This window comes from Rhinolophus sinicus, chromosome 2 (genome assembly GCF_057876585.1).
Source record: "Rhinolophus sinicus isolate RSI-liver-muscle chromosome 2, RSI-T2T, whole genome shotgun sequence".
Lineage (NCBI taxonomy): Eukaryota > Metazoa > Chordata > Mammalia > Chiroptera > Rhinolophidae > Rhinolophus > Rhinolophus sinicus.
This window is the reverse complement of record NC_142502.1, coordinates 30,686,787-30,707,066: the sequence shown is the minus strand read 5'-3', so window position 1 is coordinate 30,707,066 and position 20,280 is coordinate 30,686,787. Positions and strand designations below refer to the sequence as shown.

General features: G+C 35.8%; 1 protein-coding gene across 7 annotated transcripts in view; it reads left to right on the top strand.

Annotated features, from left to right (window-relative positions):
- The window catches only part of LAMA2 (laminin subunit alpha 2), a 521,442-nt gene that overhangs the window by 472,194 nt on the left and 28,968 nt on the right, over positions 1-20,280 (top strand). For 5 of the 7 annotated variants that reach the window (XM_074333563.2, XM_088795458.1, XM_074333561.2 and 2 more), the window contains 6 exons: positions 1,874-2,036; positions 2,725-2,869; positions 10,508-10,646; positions 12,764-12,775; positions 15,585-15,705; positions 18,453-18,629. In XM_074333563.2, the coding sequence (XP_074189664.2) occupies positions 1,874-2,036; positions 2,725-2,869; positions 10,508-10,646; positions 12,764-12,775; positions 15,585-15,705; positions 18,453-18,629 (757 nt within the window). The remainder of the gene's footprint in view (positions 1-1,873; positions 2,037-2,724; positions 2,870-10,507; positions 10,647-12,763; positions 12,776-15,584; positions 15,706-18,452; positions 18,630-20,280) is intronic. The other 2 variants (XM_074333566.2, XM_088795457.1) reach the window with 1 other exon arrangement.

The window sequence follows — 20,280 nt, the reverse complement described above, 5'->3', positions numbered from 1 at the left end:
AATCCTTTCAGCTCACATTTGAAAAATTCAGACCTGAAGTGTTAAGTGACTTATAACAGGGCCTTAGTGAGATTCCACATCAGATTCCAGGGTCCCTGCCATCTAATTCTCTATTTTTTTCTATGACATATTGAGGGAATAAATAAATCAAGGACACGAGGAAATTAAGATATAAATATCCCAGAGTTTTTATACAAGAAAAATAAACTGTGATATTTTTGTTTTGATTTTAATACTTATCCTGACATTATGTAGTGAGATTTTATGTTGTTTTACTTTTGTTTTTGTTTTTTAAGTTATAAATAGCAATCCATTGGGCCAGAACATCCAGAAAACTGTCAGAAGTGACTCCTACACCCCTTTCTGGTTGTGACTGGTAGCATGGCCCTATATAACGCAAAATCCTAGTATTTGAGAACTGCCAGGAACTTCTCCTTAGTAGACTCTACACAACGTTCTCTATTCTCAAATGTAAGCTCCAGAAATTAATGGATTTGTTGTAATAATGAAGGCCAATGATCACCAATTTATTTACTGCCAACTGTACTGTTAATAGGCTGATTCAGTTCCTCAAACTTTTAGTTAGCATTTTTCATGCATATTGAGAACGCATCTTTTTAGCTCATATTAGAAAAACAAATTATGACATCTTCTGATCTTACTCCAAATTAGATATAACTTAAAATTACAAAGACCTACTTATGAAAAACACACTAAGACTCTTTCCTCCCTTTTGTCTTCAAAGTTTCATTTCTCTCTGGTCCAGGAACAGAGAGAAAGGCAAGTTGTCTAAAATGTGTAACGGTTCTTCCTCCACAAGCACATTAATATTTTTACACTAATATTTTTACACTTTCATTAGCAAAGATTTCATGCAAATAAGATTCTAGGCTCCTGTTATTTTACAGTGACTATCATATTTCTTGATACCTCCTCTCTACCCTCAAGTTAATACACTCCAATTTCAGAGATTCAAATATATGCTAATGTGCAAATATTTAGTATTTCCACAATTAAAATGTAGTCTGTAACAACATCAATTATATAGAGATATAGACAGATAGACAAATGATAGATAACTGTGCATTTGAAAAAAAATCTTTTTAAACGTTATATTTACAAGATTTACAATGTACTACTTATTTAGTCAATATAGTCTCTGTGAGGCAATTTGCTACACTAAAACTTCTTTCATTCCACAAACATTTATCAGATTCTACTGTGAGCCAAGTACCATACTGGAAGGCTAAGCTTGTGCCTAGCATGGAGCCTGGCCCACAATCTCTAGCTGGTCTCATAGAGATTACATTCTAGTGAAAAGGACAGATCAACAAACACACAAATAAATAGAGGCATCCTCCATTGTCTGAATCTAATCTGTCTCCGAAAAACCTATTGGATAGCAACTATTCAGAAAGTAGGGACCTATTTCATAATGTCTTTTTTCATTACAACTCTACGTTTGTACATTTTGACCACCTGCACCCATTTCACTCAACACTCACCCCCTGTTGTGTTATGTATATTGCAAATATAATAATGCATTCTCAGCCCATCCAAAAACACCACTAGTTCATACCACTAAGACATACTTATACACCAACATAGATATCCACCAAGCACTTCAGCAAAACGTAACACATTTAAAACATCAATGACCTAGTTATTAAACACTCCAGGTGAGAGATGGTGGTTACTTGGTCTAGGATGGTGGCAGTGCAGATGCAGAGAAGTGGATGGAAGGATGGAATACATATTTGATATGGTCTCTGCCCCACAACAGCTTACAATCAAGTCTCAGAAGACTTTGATGTAGTGAATGCTGATGGACCAAGTAGACATTGTCTGATTCATGTGAAATATCTCTCTTCAGTCCTCAGGTGGAAGATAGTGAGGGGACTATTCAGTTTGATGGAGAAGGCTATGCACTGGTCAGCCGCCCCATTCGCTGGTACCCCAACATCTCCACAGTTATGTTCAAGTTCAGGACATTTTCTTCAAGTGCTCTCCTGATGTACCTTGCCACGCGAGACCTGGTAAAGATATGCACAGCTGATCTTCCATGATTGAAAATCTTTTTGTTTATTTTCTGTGGGTTTCTAATGCAATTATCAGATTTTTATCAAATTGGTAATTATTGTCCAAAGGAGTCTGGGATGGCTGTGTGATAGTTAAGAGTGAGTGATGCAGATAGTGCTTATATATTTTCATTGATAACTTCAATTGCATACAATTTAATTATAATTTATTTTCAATATAACTCCCCGTATAATCCTTTAAGAGAAGCACCCAGTAAAGGTTCCCTGGGTATGGAATCATGAAGCAGCAAGACCTACTCCTTAGTCTTCTTTTAGAGACCTAAGTGGAAAAATGATTCTAAATCTCCTCATTGTTTTTTTCTGGGTAAATATTTCTTAGTAAATTCTTTTAGGGAACATACCTTTGAGTTTGTTTAATATGTTTTCAAAGGAACCCACTTTATACTCCTGTTATAAAAAGATACGTCTTAGTAATTCGGTTGTGACCATTTGCACCATAATATTACACGTGCAAACATTTGCAAAATAGTAATACCAATTCAATTTTCAAAATGGATTTCAATTACAGATCAATACATTCAGTAATTTAGCCATAAGGCCCTATTATAAACCCTACAAAGAAAGTGTATACCCATGTATTTCTCTCTGTATCTAATCACTGGTGTATTTTTTACTCTATTAATAGAAAGATTTCATGAGTGTAGAGCTCACTGATGGGCATATAAAAGTCAGCTATGATCTGGGTTCAGGAATGGCTTCCGTTGTTAGCAATCAAAACCATAATGATGGAAAATGGAAATCATTCACCCTCTCAAGAATTCAAAAACAAGGTGAGTTTCTGTACTAATAATGCACTATGAGCCTTAATCAGGCTCTCCAAAGCTCTCATGTACATAATCATGACAAAGACCTTGTCTGTAATTTTAGTTACTCACAAATTCTGTGAAAAATTAATACAGTCATTTCTTTGGCTTAGATTATAGGTGGTTTAGGTTAGACATGACTGATTGAAGAGCCAAATGGTTCTCTGTCATTTTCTTTTGAAACTGAGAGCTTAATTTCAAAGCCTAAAACTGTCTTACAACTTGTAAATTTATATCCTATAGTAGGTTTAAAAAGGTTGTGTGCTTTTCTTTTCTTCTTCTTTTGCCAAGATGGTTCCTTTAGAGTATCCCACAGGTAGAATTTGTAGGAGTTTGTTAGAGCACAGCTAATAATGTAACATTTTTGTGGTTCCAAGACATTTTAAAAATATGTTCACAAACATTTCATTTGTTCATATAAGCAGGTGTTTTGTTCAAGTGTGAGAGGAGGGGAAACAGACTCAGACTTATATGTGGTTACAAATCATTTATATATATATATAAAATCTCACCAGAAATCCAAGTCTATTAGATCTTAGTGTGCTGCTATTGTTATTTAAGTATGATTCCCCTAATTCTGTGTGCTACAGCATTACCAATATCTGCAAGTGAAACTTTGATACATCCGTTTATATAATTAGACTTATTTAACTTTGATCATGCCATTTCATGGAAATTTAGGTTTAACTTGGAACCATCCTTCATTCCTGCATTTAACAAATATCTGCCAAGCATCAACTAAGTACTATACAAGAACTAAATGAAGTCTGTGACAAATTCTTAACTTCAAGGAACATGTGGTCTAATGGGGAAGACAGACAAGTAAATCCACGCTTAGAGGATAGAAAACTAATTGCGGTGTCGAGATATGTACAGCAGGCAGGGAATCAGGCTAGGAATCTCAGAAGGGAGATATTTAAGTCAGAGAGGTCACCTCCCAGGCGAGTACCCCTGAAACACAATCAGAAGTTGAGGTATTCCCTGCATGAAAAAGCACCTTTGGACATTTCAGAGTAGTGAGTTGTAAGTTTGGGGGTCTCAGAGAACATAACTCCGTAATACGTCATTTCCCAAATGCTTTTCCTTAGAACATGAACCCCTGGAGGAACTCCTCAGTTTAGATAAAAACTGTTTTTGTACTTATATAAATTGAAATACTGCTGAATACATTGTTCCCATGTAAGACAGATACAATGTACGTGTGTGTTAGACGCTCTGCATGGTAGTTAAGAATATTTAACTCTGTTTGGCCCAACATTTCCCAAACATCTTTGATCATCCAGATTTTTCCATTTCTGCAATACTAGCATTCTGCTGAACACACTTTGGGAAATGCTTTAGGAACTACAAGTAAATCCACACGCTAACAGAATGAGGGTGGCAAGAAAATTAGTAGATGAGGCTAGAGAAATGACAGAGCCAGTTCAGAAAGGGCTTTATGAGCTAAGCTAATGAGTTTCAGCTTTATCCTGAAAATGATAGGGAACTAGTAAGAGTTTTCATCAAGGGTGTGACATTGTCACACCATCAGATCTGTGCTTTAGTAAAGTTTCTTTAGCAGCAGCTTGAAAAGTACATTTGTGATGATTTTAGATACTACAGTATGCAGTAAAACCAGGTGAAGAGTGAGAATGAAACCATGAGATCTCTCTCTCTCTCTCTCTCTCTCTCTCTCTCTCTCTCTCTCTCTCTCTCTCTCTCTCTCCCCCTCCCTCCCTCTTTTTTTTTTTTTTTTTTTTTTTTTTTTTAGGTGGGTGCAGCTCATAGTGGCCCATGAGGGGATCGAACTGGCAACCTTGGTGCTCCCAGCACCACGCTCTAACCAACTGAGCTAACCAGCCACTCCCACAGAGAGGAAAGAATGGAGTTGAAAGATACTCAATGTGGATGCTAAGTTTTGTTTTGTTTTTTTAAAGATTATCAAAAATCATTCATTTTTTATTTGTTTTGTTTCTTTTGTTTTTGCTTAAATAACAAGAATATGGCAGTGCCATTTGCCAAGCTATTCATTACAGGAACAAGAACAGGTTTTCTAGAAAATATGCTTTCTATTTTGAACAAGTTGTATTAAAGGTACTCTTCAGATCTTTAGCAGCCTAGGGAAGCTGTGTAATTGGCAGGCAATTAGTTTCACATATCTGAGGATCAGCGGAGCTCTAGGAGAGAAGTGAATAACTGAGAATCATCATTGTGTTTTAAATAATTGTAGGATGAGGAAAACCACGCAGTTATATCTAGAACAAGATGATCTAAAGCCCCGGAGCACACAGCAGTATTGAAGCAATATAGTAAATGAAGACCCCCAAAGGGGGTAAGAGGGGTCTGTAAAGAAATAATCAGAGAAAGGAGAAATAAGGAAGATAAATTTTCAGTAGACCAAACTGCAGGAAGAGAGACCAATTAGGTCCAATAATAATCTAGGCAGGAGATGAATGATGGCTGAAATGAAGAGTTGCAGTGGAATTTGGCACTAGGGAAATGCAAAATAAATCCACAATGTGATACCACTATACAGTTATTAGAATGTCTACGATTAAAAAGGCTGAATATACCAAGGTCTGGCAAAGATGTGGAGCAACTAGAACGCTTATACACTGCTGATGAGGGTGTAAAATGATACAGCCACATTGGAAAATAGGTTGGCAGTTTCTCAAAAGGTTAAATATACAACTACCATGGTACCATGTTTCCCCCAAAATAAGACCTAACCGGAAAATAAGCCCTAGCATGATTTTTCCAGAGGACATCCCCCAAACATAAGCCCTAATGTGTCTTTTGGAGCAAAACTTAGTATAAGACCCAGTCTTATTTTCGGGGAAACACAGTATTTATCTAAGACACATGAAAGCCTATATCCATGCAAAGTTTTGCACCAGAATATTCATAGCACCTTTATTTGTGATGCTAAAAACAAAAAAAACCCTCAAACATTCATAACATTTATCCATAGGTGAATGGGTATACAAATTGTTGTATACCACACAATGGAATACTATCTAGCAATAAAAACAATGAACTTTTTCTTAAATTAAAGTTTATTGGGGTGACAATTTTAGTGCAGTCACATAGGTTTCAGGTGTACAATTCTGTAATACATCATCTATACATCACATTGTGTGTTCACCACCCAGAGTCAGTTCTCTTTCTAGCACCGTATATTTGAACAATGAACTTTTAATATGCACATAAAGTGAATGAATATCAAAATAATTATTCTGAGTGAAAGAAAGCAGACAAAAAAGTACATTCATATAAAATTATATGGAAAATGCAAACTCACCTATAGTCGTAGCGGATAGAGGCTACTTGTAGATGGAGTTAGGTAGGGAGGGGCAGGAAGGATGACAAAGGGGCATAAAGGAACATTTCAAGTGATGGATATGTTCATTTTCTTGATTGTGGTGATGGTTTCATGGATGTTTACATATCTCAGAACTTGTTGATTTGGGTGAATTGTACTATGTCAATTATACTTGGGTAAAACTTTTTAAAAATAGGACAGATATTAGAGTTATTTAGGAGATTAAATTATTGATTAATTCAAAATGGAATGGTGAGTAGAACGTTAGGATGACTCTGTAATTTAGAAGAATGGGTGTGTGTCATAGTGCCCCCAAATAATACAGATCTGGGTGTAAAAAGAATCATTTTGATTTGGAATATGCTTAGTTTAAAATACTATGGAGGTATAGAGATGATGGTGTCTCACCTGTTGAGTGTGGACTGTTAGGCAAAAATCAGGTTCAGGCATGTATATTTCTGAATTGTTAACATATAGTAAGCAGATACAATCTGGAGTTTACTCAAATCATCAATAACCTGAGAAGTGGCCAAATGAAGACACGTTAGGGAACATAAGCATTTCAGAAGTGTTCAAAGAAGTAGGTCTCAGGGCAGGATACCGAGAATGAAGTTGGAAAGCTCAGTGGAGCTGGAGAGGTTGGCATTGTGGAAGCCAAAAGAAGAAACTTCCTAGAAGGAAGGAAATGTTAACAATATCAAATACTGCAGAGACGTGGACTGAGATAAGGACCACAAGGATACCATTGGGATTGGATGTAGAGAGGTCACTTGGATGTTAGGGAGATCAGATTCCATAGCTAGGAGAGGGATAGGAATTCAAATAAGCCTTCAGCAATGTGGGGCATTGCTCCTTTTCAGGGACCAGATTAGTTATTTTGTATTAATCTCAACTAGTCTATAAAAGCACTGTCCCTTGAAATTCAAATGCCTCCTTCAGGAGGCATTCTCCACCTTCTCTGAGAGTCAGTTAATTGAACCATAGTCTACTGCGTACTAATAAAGAGTGCCAGATCCCCCATGTACGTTGAAAGGGACATAAGATGGAGAAAGATCCTTTAGATTTTCAATGGACTAAGAGAGAGAAGAAAAGAATTACCAAAGTAAAAACAATTTGTTTTGTTTTGTTTTTTAAACTTTTATTTATTTTAAGTGTGGCTTTCCAAGATCCATCCGCTGAAGTCAAGTAGTTGTTTCAATCTAGTTGTGGAGGGCTCAGCTCACATTGGCCCATGTGGGGATCGAACCGGCAACGTTGTTGTTCAGAGCACAGTGCTCTAACCAACTGAGCTAACCAGACACCCCAAAACAATTTGTTTATAACAACTCAGCATTGATTATAAAATGCTGGTTAAGCCCTTACCTGGGTCTAGTACTTAATAAAACCATTTTTCCCCTGCTTACCTATAAATAATGTCTGAAATTTTATGTTAATAGCTGTTCTGTAAGGGAAAAGAAGTAGGGCAAGAAATAAAAGCAAGTGTTAGCATTTCATTGCGGTACCCGCTTCATCACTATCACTCATGAAGGATAAAGCCTTTCCTTTAAATCAGTAAAAATATGCCATCCTGTGTCTCTCTGCCAGAGTTAACACTTGGGCCAGTGAGTTTCAGCTCAATTGTGTTTTTGCTCTTTAATCAGTTTTTCTTAGAATGACTTCTAAAAATGCATATATTCAGTCAGAGAGAAGGAGGAAAACTACCTCTAGTCACGAGCTTGTCTCAGATAGAGGCAGAATCTCATTTTCAGAGACACCATTGAAATATGTGCCAGGTCTGTCGAAAGAGGCTATTTCCATGTTACAGTCAACGGCCCAGTATGAAAACTTCATTGTTGACCTGGATAAAAAAGAAATATGTATGAAAAAGTCTTGAAAACAGTTCTGTTGTTTTTGTTTTTATCTTCTAAACCATTTTGTAAGGTTTTATTTTTTTAATTTAATTTTACTATTAGTTTCCAGTGTACAAAACAACATAATGATTAGACAATCACACCCCTCACAAAGTGATAACTCCATCAAATCTACTACCCCTCTGACGTTGTACATAGCTATTATAATACCATTGTGTATTCCCTATGCTGTACTTTACATCCCGTGATTATAACTATACACACACATACACACACACATGGTGCCAAAAAACTGTATATACTTTTAAGAAAGGAAAAAAACTATTAAAATTGTAATACTCAGTGTCTACCAGTAACAAAAGATGAATACGGGTCACATTTGAATTCTACAATTACAAGAGGTGCTCAAAGTGGTTATCATCAGTGTCCAGACACTTCTGATTACGGCAAACTACTGCTTGAGCAATGCTGACCAAAGAGTCCAAGTGTCCACTTGTATCACCGCGCATGCCATTTCAATTTCTTTCTGAAGTACAGCAAGTGTAGCCGGTTTTCTACCATACCCCTTTAAGATCTCCCATAAGTAGAAGTCAAGGAGTGTTAAGTCAGAAGAATGTGGGGGAAACTCAGCCGCACCTCTTCATCCTATCCATTGTCCTTGCCAATTCTCATCGAGGTAAGCTCTTACGTCTCGGTAGAAGTGCAACGACAACTGGGCAAACTGTGCTTCCACTATGCTCTTTGACTGTCCTTCCTGTCGCATGGTGAGTCTAGCATTCGATTGTTTAATGCCATCTGTTGAGCGGACATTGCTACCTTAATTCAATTCAACTTTGAAAAGTAATACATAGATAACAGCTCTTAAAACGTGTACACATTTTTTTGGCACCCTAACTATATAATTTCAATACTATTTTATATTAGTTTCAGGTGTACAGCACAGTGGTTAGGCATTTATATTATCTATGCAGTGATCCCCCCAATAAGTCCAGTACCCATCTGACACTATGTAGTCTTTACAACATTATTGTTTACATTCCCCATACTGCATTTCACATCCCTGTGACAGTTTTTTTTTTCAATTTTAGCCACCAGTCACAACAAAACAATATGTGTGTATGAAATTAATATGTGTATAAAAGTAATTAAATTTTAAAATCCTCCTTTGCTCAATATTTTTAATAGGACAATTATTTTTTAGGGTTTGTTGTTGTTTGTTTATTTTTATAAAACTCTATTTGAGGATTTGAGGTCTTAATTGGTTTGGATGTTTTATTTTGGTCTTTTTTAAAGGCAATTGTGTTTGGTTTTATTGACAATGCTTCCTTATGGAATGGAACGGCTACAGATTACAGTGGAACTTTAGATTTGATATTTCTGTTTCTTTTCCAAACAATACTCTTCTAAAAGATAATGAGCTGGGGGGAAATAACAATGTTCCATGGTCAAATAAATTTGGGAAATACTTCTTGCTCTATGTCGCTCTGTTGGAGCATCACATTGCATATTAGCATGTTGAAAGATCTGGGCAGCCATACAACTAAGATATAGCAAGTGTGCCAAAAAATATATGCACATAACTTGTATTCATCTTTTGTTATTGGTATATATTGAGTACTACAATTTTAATATAGTTTTTCCTCTCTTAAAATGTGTATACATTTTTTTGGCTCCCTTTGTATGTGAAGCCATTAAAGTCAGAGTCTAAGCAAATATTATAGTGAGAAAGCACATCATTTAGTAAGAATCTAGCTTGATTCTTCAGAATAAAGGGGAGGATCAATGAGAGAAGGGGGTCCCCATTCGCTTTCTGAGCAAAGCAGTTTAAACAGAGAAGTACCTGTCTTTTTTCCTTTTCCTTTCTATTTCTGAATTCATGTTCTCATCATATAGAAATACCTTTAAGACCTAGACATGAAGACTGTACCTCTCTCACAACACTCAGCATCTTCCATCAAAATATAATTTACAGAGGACATGGGCCCCATCATCTTTCAAAAGCAAACAGTCCCATCTCTTCATTTCCATGCACGACCATCCCATCCACATAACTATGAGGATGAGCCTCAGCCCCAGTACTTCTGTGGATACTGAAATGTACAGAAGGAGCCACAGATTCAGTATATTTCTAATTAATAATCTAACTCCTCATTAGATGTTTTCTGAGTATTAGTTAATTATCTTACTTTATTTTTTTAACTATCTATATTACAGAAATCTGTCAAATGGTTGTATTACCTAAATTCTCTTTTATCTTTTATCATTTACCTAAAATTCCCTTTTATCTTGATTGGTTTGCCTTCACTGGTGTTCGGGGTATTATTCTTATGCTCTCTTTGTGAATAGTTTAATAATATATCTTATTAATGTTGTTACTGCAGTAATTAAATAGCAGTGATGATATAGATGTGGTTGGTATTGCTCATATAAAGTGTTAAACTTTCTCCTTTACAGCCAACATATCAATTATAGACATAGATACTGACCAGGAGGAGATCATAACAACTTCATCTTCTGGAAACAATTTTGGTCTTGACTTGAAAGCAGATGACAAAATATACTTTGGTGGTTTGCCAACACTGAGAAACTTGAGGTAATTCAGTGCATTTTTAGAGCTAAGGATTAAGTTTTAATTAAATGACCACTATCCTCACTGAAGTTCTGAAGTTTAATTACAACAGGAATGTCATATAACCTTTAGTTGCAGAGGCCTAATCAAAAAAATCATGTTGCGTGTTAGAACAACACCAGGATTTAGAAACCAAAGGAGTAATTTGAAATCTTTGTCGAAGAGATGGATTAGAATCACTGTTTCCCGTATATTCACCTGATGAAAAGAATTATAAAAGTAATTAAAGGTGGAAACTACAGTTGGATGTGGGTCTTTTAATTGCTGTTCTTCTTGCACATTCACTGGAGATAATGGCACTCTGACATTGCTTAGTGTTCTGAAAATTAGTGTTCCAGGATGCTGCAAGTAAAACCTATTTTCTTGCTAAGCATTAGCATGATAATGGTGTATTGGAGCTTTCCCATATGCCTAGTGCTAAAGCTATATTAATTATTCTCATGCCCATGCCAACATTTTTTTTTTCGACTTTATATATGTTTTTTTCAGATTACAGGATAGGGAGATATATTTAGCTCATAGTTGAGTTAGTTCAAAAAATTAATACAAGTAACTAAAAAATGTTAGAAAATATTTCATGTGATATTTAATTAATTTACTGCTTGTTCTAAAACATCTTATAATAAATTAGTTATAGGGTAGTCGACGCTTAATAAATGTTAATAGAATTTAATTGAAATGAATGAATTGGTTTGGTTAAACCCTAAGAATTCAATACAAAGAGAGGCTACCATGCTTTTAATGTTTGTTTTATTTAGTTAGTTTTTACTGGTTAAGAAAAAGTCCTGTTTAAGTATTTCTACTCTAAAAAGACATGTTACAAATGGAAGGGTCTCAGAATAACCAAAAAAATATGGTAAGCAATTATTTACATATTTCCCAAATGAAACTTCAGTCTCATTTTGTGATAGCTAGCATACAGACTTAGATTTACTCTTCTCCCTCTATCTAAACTCATAGACCAGGCAACTGTGTAATTACAAGTCTTTCAATGGTATTAGGTTGGTCAAAAGTACTTGCCGTTTAAAAAGTTAAAAATAATTGCAAAAATAGCAATTACTTTTTCACCAACCTCTAAATTGATCTGTAAGTTGATAAGCTTCATGGTGCAGATAAACTGGCTCAGCATTTATCTACATTATAAGGTATTTGCATTAGGAATATAGATTTAAAGGATCTGGTCAGAAAAATTGTGCAGATCAAATGTATTTGAATAATGACATTGTTATTCATTCAAATGTGTCAGTTGAGCATCTGCTATGTGCTGGACACCATATAAATAGTAAGGATCCAGCAGTTGTTCACGTCTAAGATTTACTTTGCAAAATCATTAACTGAATTCTCTATGAGTGAATTAAATATAATAAAAATAAGGCTATCCAAGCATACCTTCATTTATTCTATTGATGAGTTGGTTTTAATTACCATAAAGTGATATTTAGGAATTATGTATAAAGTTGTATATGTTGACTTTATTGAGATGAATATATTATTTTGCAAATTAATCTAATGAGTCTTTATTGCGAAGACGTTTTTACTTTCACAGTATAGCGTTTTATAAATATAATTTTATGGTATGGCACATTATTTTAAAATAATCTTTAGACATATTTTGACTAATCAAGAAACTGTACATTCATGGTTAGCTGTTATTTTGCCCACAGACAGGATCTTAATATGATAAAGTACAAAAGATGTGGTAAATATAAAAGATTTTACATATGTTAAGTTTAAGCTGTTTGAGAAGCAATATTTGTAAGCTACTTATAAATACTACAGCATAGCAACATTTTTCCATTCATAAGATTGAGAGAAATGAGTACTTTAAATTAATATTCCAAAATAAAAAAATTTCCAATAAAATAATGGGGGAAATAGTCATCGTTAGATTCTAATTTCACTGTCATTAAGGGCACATGTCTGTTTTCTGTGCTGTCGATTTTTAAATTCCTTTCCTTTGAAGATCCCTGTGAGGTACTTTTTTAGAAATATTTACGATTAAAGTTCATTGTTTTACTAAGTGAAAATATAATTATAAATAAATTATGTTTTGTTTTGTTTTTCTCTTCCCTTTGACCTAGTATGAAAGCAAGGTAAAATTTAAATTCATGCATGTTTTCTTCAAGTGCATGGGTTGGGTAAATGGGGCTTCTTAGATAAAGCAGCGGTGCAGAAACAGAGAGACACCTATGCAGCTTTATTCATAGTATGTTCCATGAGCAAGTAATGCATTCTGGGATAGTTTCCACGCTGCCCATTGCTTACAAAGATGCTGCTGCTTATCCACCATCAAATGGACTGCCATTGGACTCATTCCACCAGCTGTGATGACGGATTTGCTCTGCTTATTTGTTCCACTGCCTGCACATAGTGCCCCCTGGTGCACACACTGAGCAGCACACACGCAAATGGCAGCTGGTCAGGTTTTTGGGCACAATGTAGTTCTGGGGAACAGAGAGCCAAGCGGTCTCTGAGGTTGAGTCCCGGACTCTGATCTCTCATACCTTGCTATCTGCTGAAAAATCAACCTGTGCTCCCACATGCTTACCATTGCCTTGTTGCTTTTTGCAAGCCTACAAATACGCAAACATTTACACGGCCCTTGCACCTCTTGGCAAAGCTGCTGATTTCTTGCCATGTTTATTTAGAATTAGCTCTGGATCCAGATAAAAGGAATTTCTGGAAATTCTATGTTTACTACAAGTGTTTGCATTTAACAGTAAAGAAGTTTGCAGACAGTCCCCTAGCTTCACAGGAGCATTTTGATTCCTATTTACATGAAAGCTTTGAGCAGCAGGCCTCTGTCAGTGGTCGATTAAACCCCAGAGATGTGCAGGCTGGCTCACGCTGGCTAGAGCTCAGGCCTGGCATTTCGGTATTTCAGAGCCTAACCATGCCATATTTCTGGAAAGGAGATAAGCTGAATTGGTCCAACAAAATTTTAAAGGAAAAACCAGACTTTTCATGCCAGAAATTAGAATACTATGTAGAAATGAAAGTTAAAAAAAAAAAAAATCCAAGTTGTTTTTATCACGATACAGTTATGAGATCCGTCTTGCTGTTTGCTGAGTTGGCTAAAAGGCAGAGACTGGCTTTCAATGGAAGTATATGATAATAAACTCTGGCATGACACTGTGTAGCTTTGTAACTTTGCCTTTGAGGCAAACAAAGCAAATAGAGGCCTGTGCTTACCATTAGGAGTTTGATCACCATATGTGGTTGTTTATCCCCTGTGATTTCTATAACATTGAGCTGGCTAAATCATTGTCTTTTGAAATGGTTGTATTTCCATAAAACAGTGAAATATGTAACTTGTAGGAATGATTTATTTTATTGATAAGCTCTCAGAAAAAAAAATTGTGGTAAATCAGCCTTCCTCTAAAGAAAAATATGGAAACAAATGAACACTGCAAATAAAATTCACCTATTGCCTCCCTTTACACAATAAGAATATAAGCAAGAGTCTCAGCTTCTAGTTGGGCATGTTATACATAATCAACTAAAACAGAAGGATAAGACCTTGGCAACAAGGGGAAATGATCAGATAAAATGATCAGTTCCAGAGAGAGAGGAAAAAATAGAAAAAATACCTGGCATGACATAAATCACTCACTATATACACAGCGAGGATCTGATTTGCTTTCCCACCTGTTTTTCCTCATGTGTTTTTTAAAACAACATAAAAAGGAAATCCTGGCATCATGGCACAATGTGGGGAGAATTAATCATTATCCCAAGAAATATAATATTTTGGTGTTGATTGGACAGTTTTTACAGATGCAGCAATATATTATTTTTTTTTCTATCCTTGTACACCTGCATTATCCAATATGGTAGCCACTAACTACAGTGGAGATTTAACTTTGAATTAAATAAAATTAAATAATAATATTCAGTTTGTCATTCACATAAGCTACATTTCAAGTGTTGATGGTGACCTGTGGCTAAATAACTATTGATTGGACAGTGCAGAACAAAATATTTCCATCATCACAGAAAATTCTGTTGGACAGCACTGCTATAGACTCAATAAAGAAGTGTCATCATTATTGACAGCCTGCTAGCTTACGTTTATTGAGCACTTATTGTGTGCTAGCATGTTTATCCATTTTAAAGAGTTAGTGAGCAAAATGTATGCATGCAAGTGTAGTTAGGGTATAGAAGACATTTTCAATTTTATTGGAAAAACTAAAATATGTTTTGTGCCTTTGGCTGCTTTATTTTGTTATTGCTCCAATATAGAATAAGAACTTTGGGGTCAATCTGTAAATCCAATTTTAAAGTATCTTTTTTTAGACTACGTAAATAAAAAAAAAAAAAAAGTTTCTTAGGCTTTTTTGTTTTTAGTTAAAAAGCTTTAAAGAGAAATATAATATTATCTTTTTCTTCAGCTACCACCCCTAACTTGTCTACCACCCCTAACTTTGTCTCAATTTCAAAAATGTTTTATTTTCAAAATAACTATTTCCACACTTTTTTCCGAAATTTTGAGGAAGATTTTATTTAACTTCTTTTGGTATGTGGTTTGATTATGCTGCCTGCACAATTGTCTGCTCTTTGGTGCGGAAAGAAGGTACAGTTCATTATGCATATGATGAGCCGAAGAAGTCAGTTAATTCCTGTACCTTGTAGTATTTACATGCTGTGGGTGAGATTGTTTTTTTAAGGAGAGGTAGAAGAACTCCATAAAAATTCCTTCTGCAGGCTGGTATTAACGTCCACTGAATCCAGTCAGTAGATTATGGAAGCATAGTTTGCTGGGTACACGTGTGCACAGTTTGAGAAATGTGTGCCTGTCTGTGTGTCAGTTTGCTCTGTATGGATTGTGTCCAGTGGTCGCAGACGCTGTACTGCCCTTGCCGGAATAATGTTGCTTTTGTTTTCTTTGTAAATTTTCAACAGGCCAGAAGTAAATTTGAAGAAATATTCTGGCTGCCTCAAAGATATTGAAATTTCAAGAACTCCATATAATATACTCAGTAGCCCTGATTATGTTGGTGTTACCAAAGGATGTTTCCTGGAGGTTGGTTTGTTTTTATTGACTTCCTAAATGCATTCATATCAGATTTCACTTACTCATTTGGGTGTTCTTACAGGGACCAGTCCCTTGTTAATATGTTTTAAATTCTGACTGACCCTACTCTTAACTAGGTGTAAATGATAAAGCAAGATTGAAGCACTACTATAAATTACTATAATCAATTGAACTTAGAAAACATTATTATGAAGACCCAAAACTGTGAGCCAATTTCCCATATGTATACTACTTCATAGCACAGCTTTTCAATAGTCTTCTCTTTTCTGGTTCTCTCTTCCTTTCCAGTGATGGTAATTTTCCTCATGTTTATCATTTGTTTTAGATTTATCATAGCTTTAAGTATTATACCTAGGCGTTTACACAAATAGTTAGTAATAATTCAAACCGTAATCATTAGTGCATAGCATCTTGTCTACGGCTTGGAAGTCAAACTTCCCTTTCTTTGAAAATGACTGGAAACCATCTACAAAGACTGGTCTTTAACATGATTTCAAAGTCCCTTGTTTTCAGGTATCTTCAATATCTTCTCATTGCTGCCAAAGCAGCCCAGCAGCCCACTGATTCTACTTGACAATTCTGATTCTTCGATAGGGGCTGAACTACTTCAGAGAGAAATACACAGGTCCGAGCTCTGCTCTCTTAAAATATCTGTAAGCAAGAGCCAACAGTCATCAGCAAATATTAGTGAGAATTTTATCTGAATTCTGAAATTGACGAGTTTCTTCAAAAAAGAAAATGTTATATATACCATATTTATAAATTTTAATTACCCTGATATGGCACAACTATTCATTTTAGCTACTTCCTCCAATTAAAATTATTTTAAAGCATCACAAGGGAACATGAATAGCAAACACAAAAAGAAAAAGTGAATCCACCAATGAGACATCAGGTTTAAAGACTGGAACAGAACTTTCAGGGTCTTTATTGTGCTAAGTTACAGGCTCCAATTTGGAATTAGACACAGACATCCATCCTGAGCAGTTTAGGAATAAGGAAAAAGGAAATGCATAATTCAGGACAGAGTCTCCAAGAATCCATAGTGACGTCTTTAAGTTTTACTGACAGTTTTACTCTACCAAAGCTTAACTCTCATCCACATACAAAAATATATATATACATGAGGATGGAAAATTGTCCAGAGAATGAATAGCGTATATGAGTGGAAATGATGACTCTGTAAAGGAACTTTTCAGTAACCAGGAATTATTTTTTGCAACTAAAATATGAGGTAGAAATTTGATGTGGATAAATATTGAAAATATCTATGCAGTAGTTTTATCTAAACTATCTAAAACTCTATGATTTTAATATTAGAATAGGAAGTAGATTATATATTTTATAACACTTATGTCACTTAACTGGGTGGGCCTGAAACATTGTGAGGAAAAATATCCTGCATTAAAGGATTCCTTACTTCGACTCCAGCAAAATTCAGGCCTTTTATTTTATTGTTTTTAAAGATTTTTATTAAAATATAGCTAACATACAATATTATCTTAGTTTCAGGTATCCATTGTAGTTATTCAACAGTACCCACCTAGCACTATACAGAGTTATTACCACATTATTAATTATTTTCCCTATGCTAAAGATAGATGGGAGGGTGTTGGGGGCCGGGTGAAAAAGGTGAGGGGATTAAGAACTACAGATTGGTAGTTACAAAATAGTCATGGGGATACAAAGTACAGGGAATATAGTCACTAATATGGTAATAACTGTGTATAGTGCCAGATGGTACTAATCAGGGAATCACTTCCAAAATTCAGGCCTTTTAAAATGAGCATTTTAAACACTCTAAATGCCCAACTACATGGGTTTGCTTAAATAAATCCTAGCACATTCATACAATAGAATGTCCTCCCGCCATTAAAAATGATGATGTGATCTGTGATGACTGACAGAGAGCAGTCTCCCACATATGTCATGAAACAAAGAAGTTACAAATGAACATGCCCGTCCTGGTCCAATTTATATATGGACAGCAGGAGAGAGGAAGTAGGCTAGGTTGTGAAAGACAAATGAGTGAATACATGCAACAATGAGTTAATGAATCAATTATAAAGACTAGTTGCTTCTACACAGCTTTGAGATGGGGATATGATTTTTATTTTCTCCCATTTGTATTTTGTCACTGTCTAAAATGTTACTGTTTTAATATATGATCAGCCAGGACACTTTCATCTTGAGAAGAAAACTGGACTATGAAATGTTTGGTTCATTTTTTTTTTTAATTTGGAATTTAAAAAAATTTCCCTAGAGTATATTTATGCATTTGATAGCAGTGAGCATTTTACCGTGGGCTCATCACTGAGGAAGAATGCACGCAGAGACCATGGTCAGACTCAGCTGTAAAACAAATAGTCGACTGAGCGTAATCAAGGGATTAATTACAGTTTTCAAGGGAGATTTTGCAAGATAGATTTAAACCAAAAGAAAATTTTATCTATCGATGGTAATCTTCTCTATTTTAAATCAAAAGTTCTAGAATAAAAACAGAGGCCAGAATTTTTGTTTTAACCCAAACTGCTCAAAAAAAAATTCAGTTAGAGCTGGAAACAGGGTTTCTTCAGCTGCTCTTAAGCTCTCTTTGTGACTACGGGTTTCCATGCTTTCTAAAACTACAATGTATTCCATAACATTGAGCTCATTGAGGAGGGTGAGTGAGGTGGAGAAATTAATTTAAATTTTCATTTCTAATTCCTCCTTGGCTTCTCTCCCTTTGCCTACAGAATGTTTACACAGTTAGCTTCCCCAAGCCAGGTTTTGTGGAGCTGCCCCCTGTGCCAATTGATGTGGGAACAGAAATCAACCTGTCCTTCAGCACCAAGAATGAATCTGGGATCATTCTCTTGGGAAGTGGAGGGACACCAGCACCACCCAGGAGAAAACGAAGGCAAACTGGACAGGTACCCTCACTCCAGTTAATAATGCATTTTCCCTAATGCTAATGGAACGCAATTATTATTTAAAGAGATTGGTGAGGCACTTTTTAAGGTTTATAAATTGCTTTTATATTTTTAGATTCGCATTATTTGTTTTTGCTCTCATCTTCTTAGGGCAATTATCTCCACTAGGATTTTCCTGTTGCTCAATTCCAGGTGCAGTCACACTTATATTCACACCTATATTGCATATGGGTTTATCATACGTGTGTGTGTGTGTGTGTGTGTGTGTGTGTGTTCATTCCTAGGAATATTTTTCAGCCATTAAAAGGATGACATTTTGTCATTTGCAACAATATGGATGGACCTCGAGGGCATTATGCTAAGTGAAATAGGTCAGACAGAGAAAGACAAAACCGTATGATCTCAATTATGTTTTGAATCTTTTTTTTTTTTTAGATTTTATTGGGGAAGGGGAACAGGACTTTATTGGGGAACAGTGTGTACTTCCAGGATTTTTTCCAAGTCAAGTTGTTGTCCTTTCAATCGTAGTTGTGGAGGGCACAGTTCAGCTCCAGGTCCAGTTGCTGTTGCTAGTTGCAGGAGGCGCAGCCCACCATCCCTTGCAGAGTCGAACTGGCAACCTTATGGTTGAGAGGATGCACTCCAACCAACTGAGCCATCTGGGAGCTCAGCGGCAGCTCAGCTGAAGGTGCCGTGTTCAATCTTAGTTGCAGGGTCCCTTGCGGGAGTCGAGGAGTCGAACCAGCAATCTTGTGGTTGAGAGCCCAATGGCCCATGTGGGAATTGAACTGGCAGCCTTTGGCATTAAGAGCACGGAGTTCCAACTGCCTGAGCCACCGGGCCGGCCCTATATGTTGAATCTCATAGATATCGATAACAGATTGGTGGTTGCCAGAGACAGTGGGTGGAGGACAGGTGAAATGGGTGAAGGGGATCCAAAGGTACAAACTTCCAGTTATAAAACAAGTCATGGGGATATAGTATACAGCATGGCAAATATAGTTAGTAATACTACATTGCTTATTTGAAAGTTGGTAAGAGAGTAGATCTTAAAAGTCCTCATCACACAAACAAAAAATAATAATTCTGTAATTTTGTGTGATGATGGATGTTAACTACATTTATTATGGTGATCATTTTGCAATATATACAAATATCAAACCATTATGCTGTATACCTGAAACTACTACAATGTTGTATGTCAATGATTCCTCAAAAAGAAAAAAAAAGAAGAGGTAGAAAGAGGGCTCTTCTCCATGTACAGGCACCGAGGAAAGGCCATATGAGAACACAGTGAGAAGGCGGCTGTTTGCAATCTAGGAGGAGGGTTTACACCACTACCTGATCTACTGGCACCCTGATCTCAGACTTCCAGCCTCTAGAACTATGAGAAAATAAATTGATATTGTTTAGGCATGATGATGATGATGATTTTAAAACAGCAAGGGAATAAAATTCGTGTTAGTGGTTACTTCTAAAATGAGAAAACTGGGGGATGGGATGGGGAAAAAGCTCACAAGAGGTACTTCTTAATCTAAGTGGCTAAGAATTTTCAGATATTCATTGAATTGTAAGTTGTAGACATAGCTGCATCATTTACATATATGTTCCTTATATTGTGAGGAATGTGTCAAATAGTCATAATAAAAAA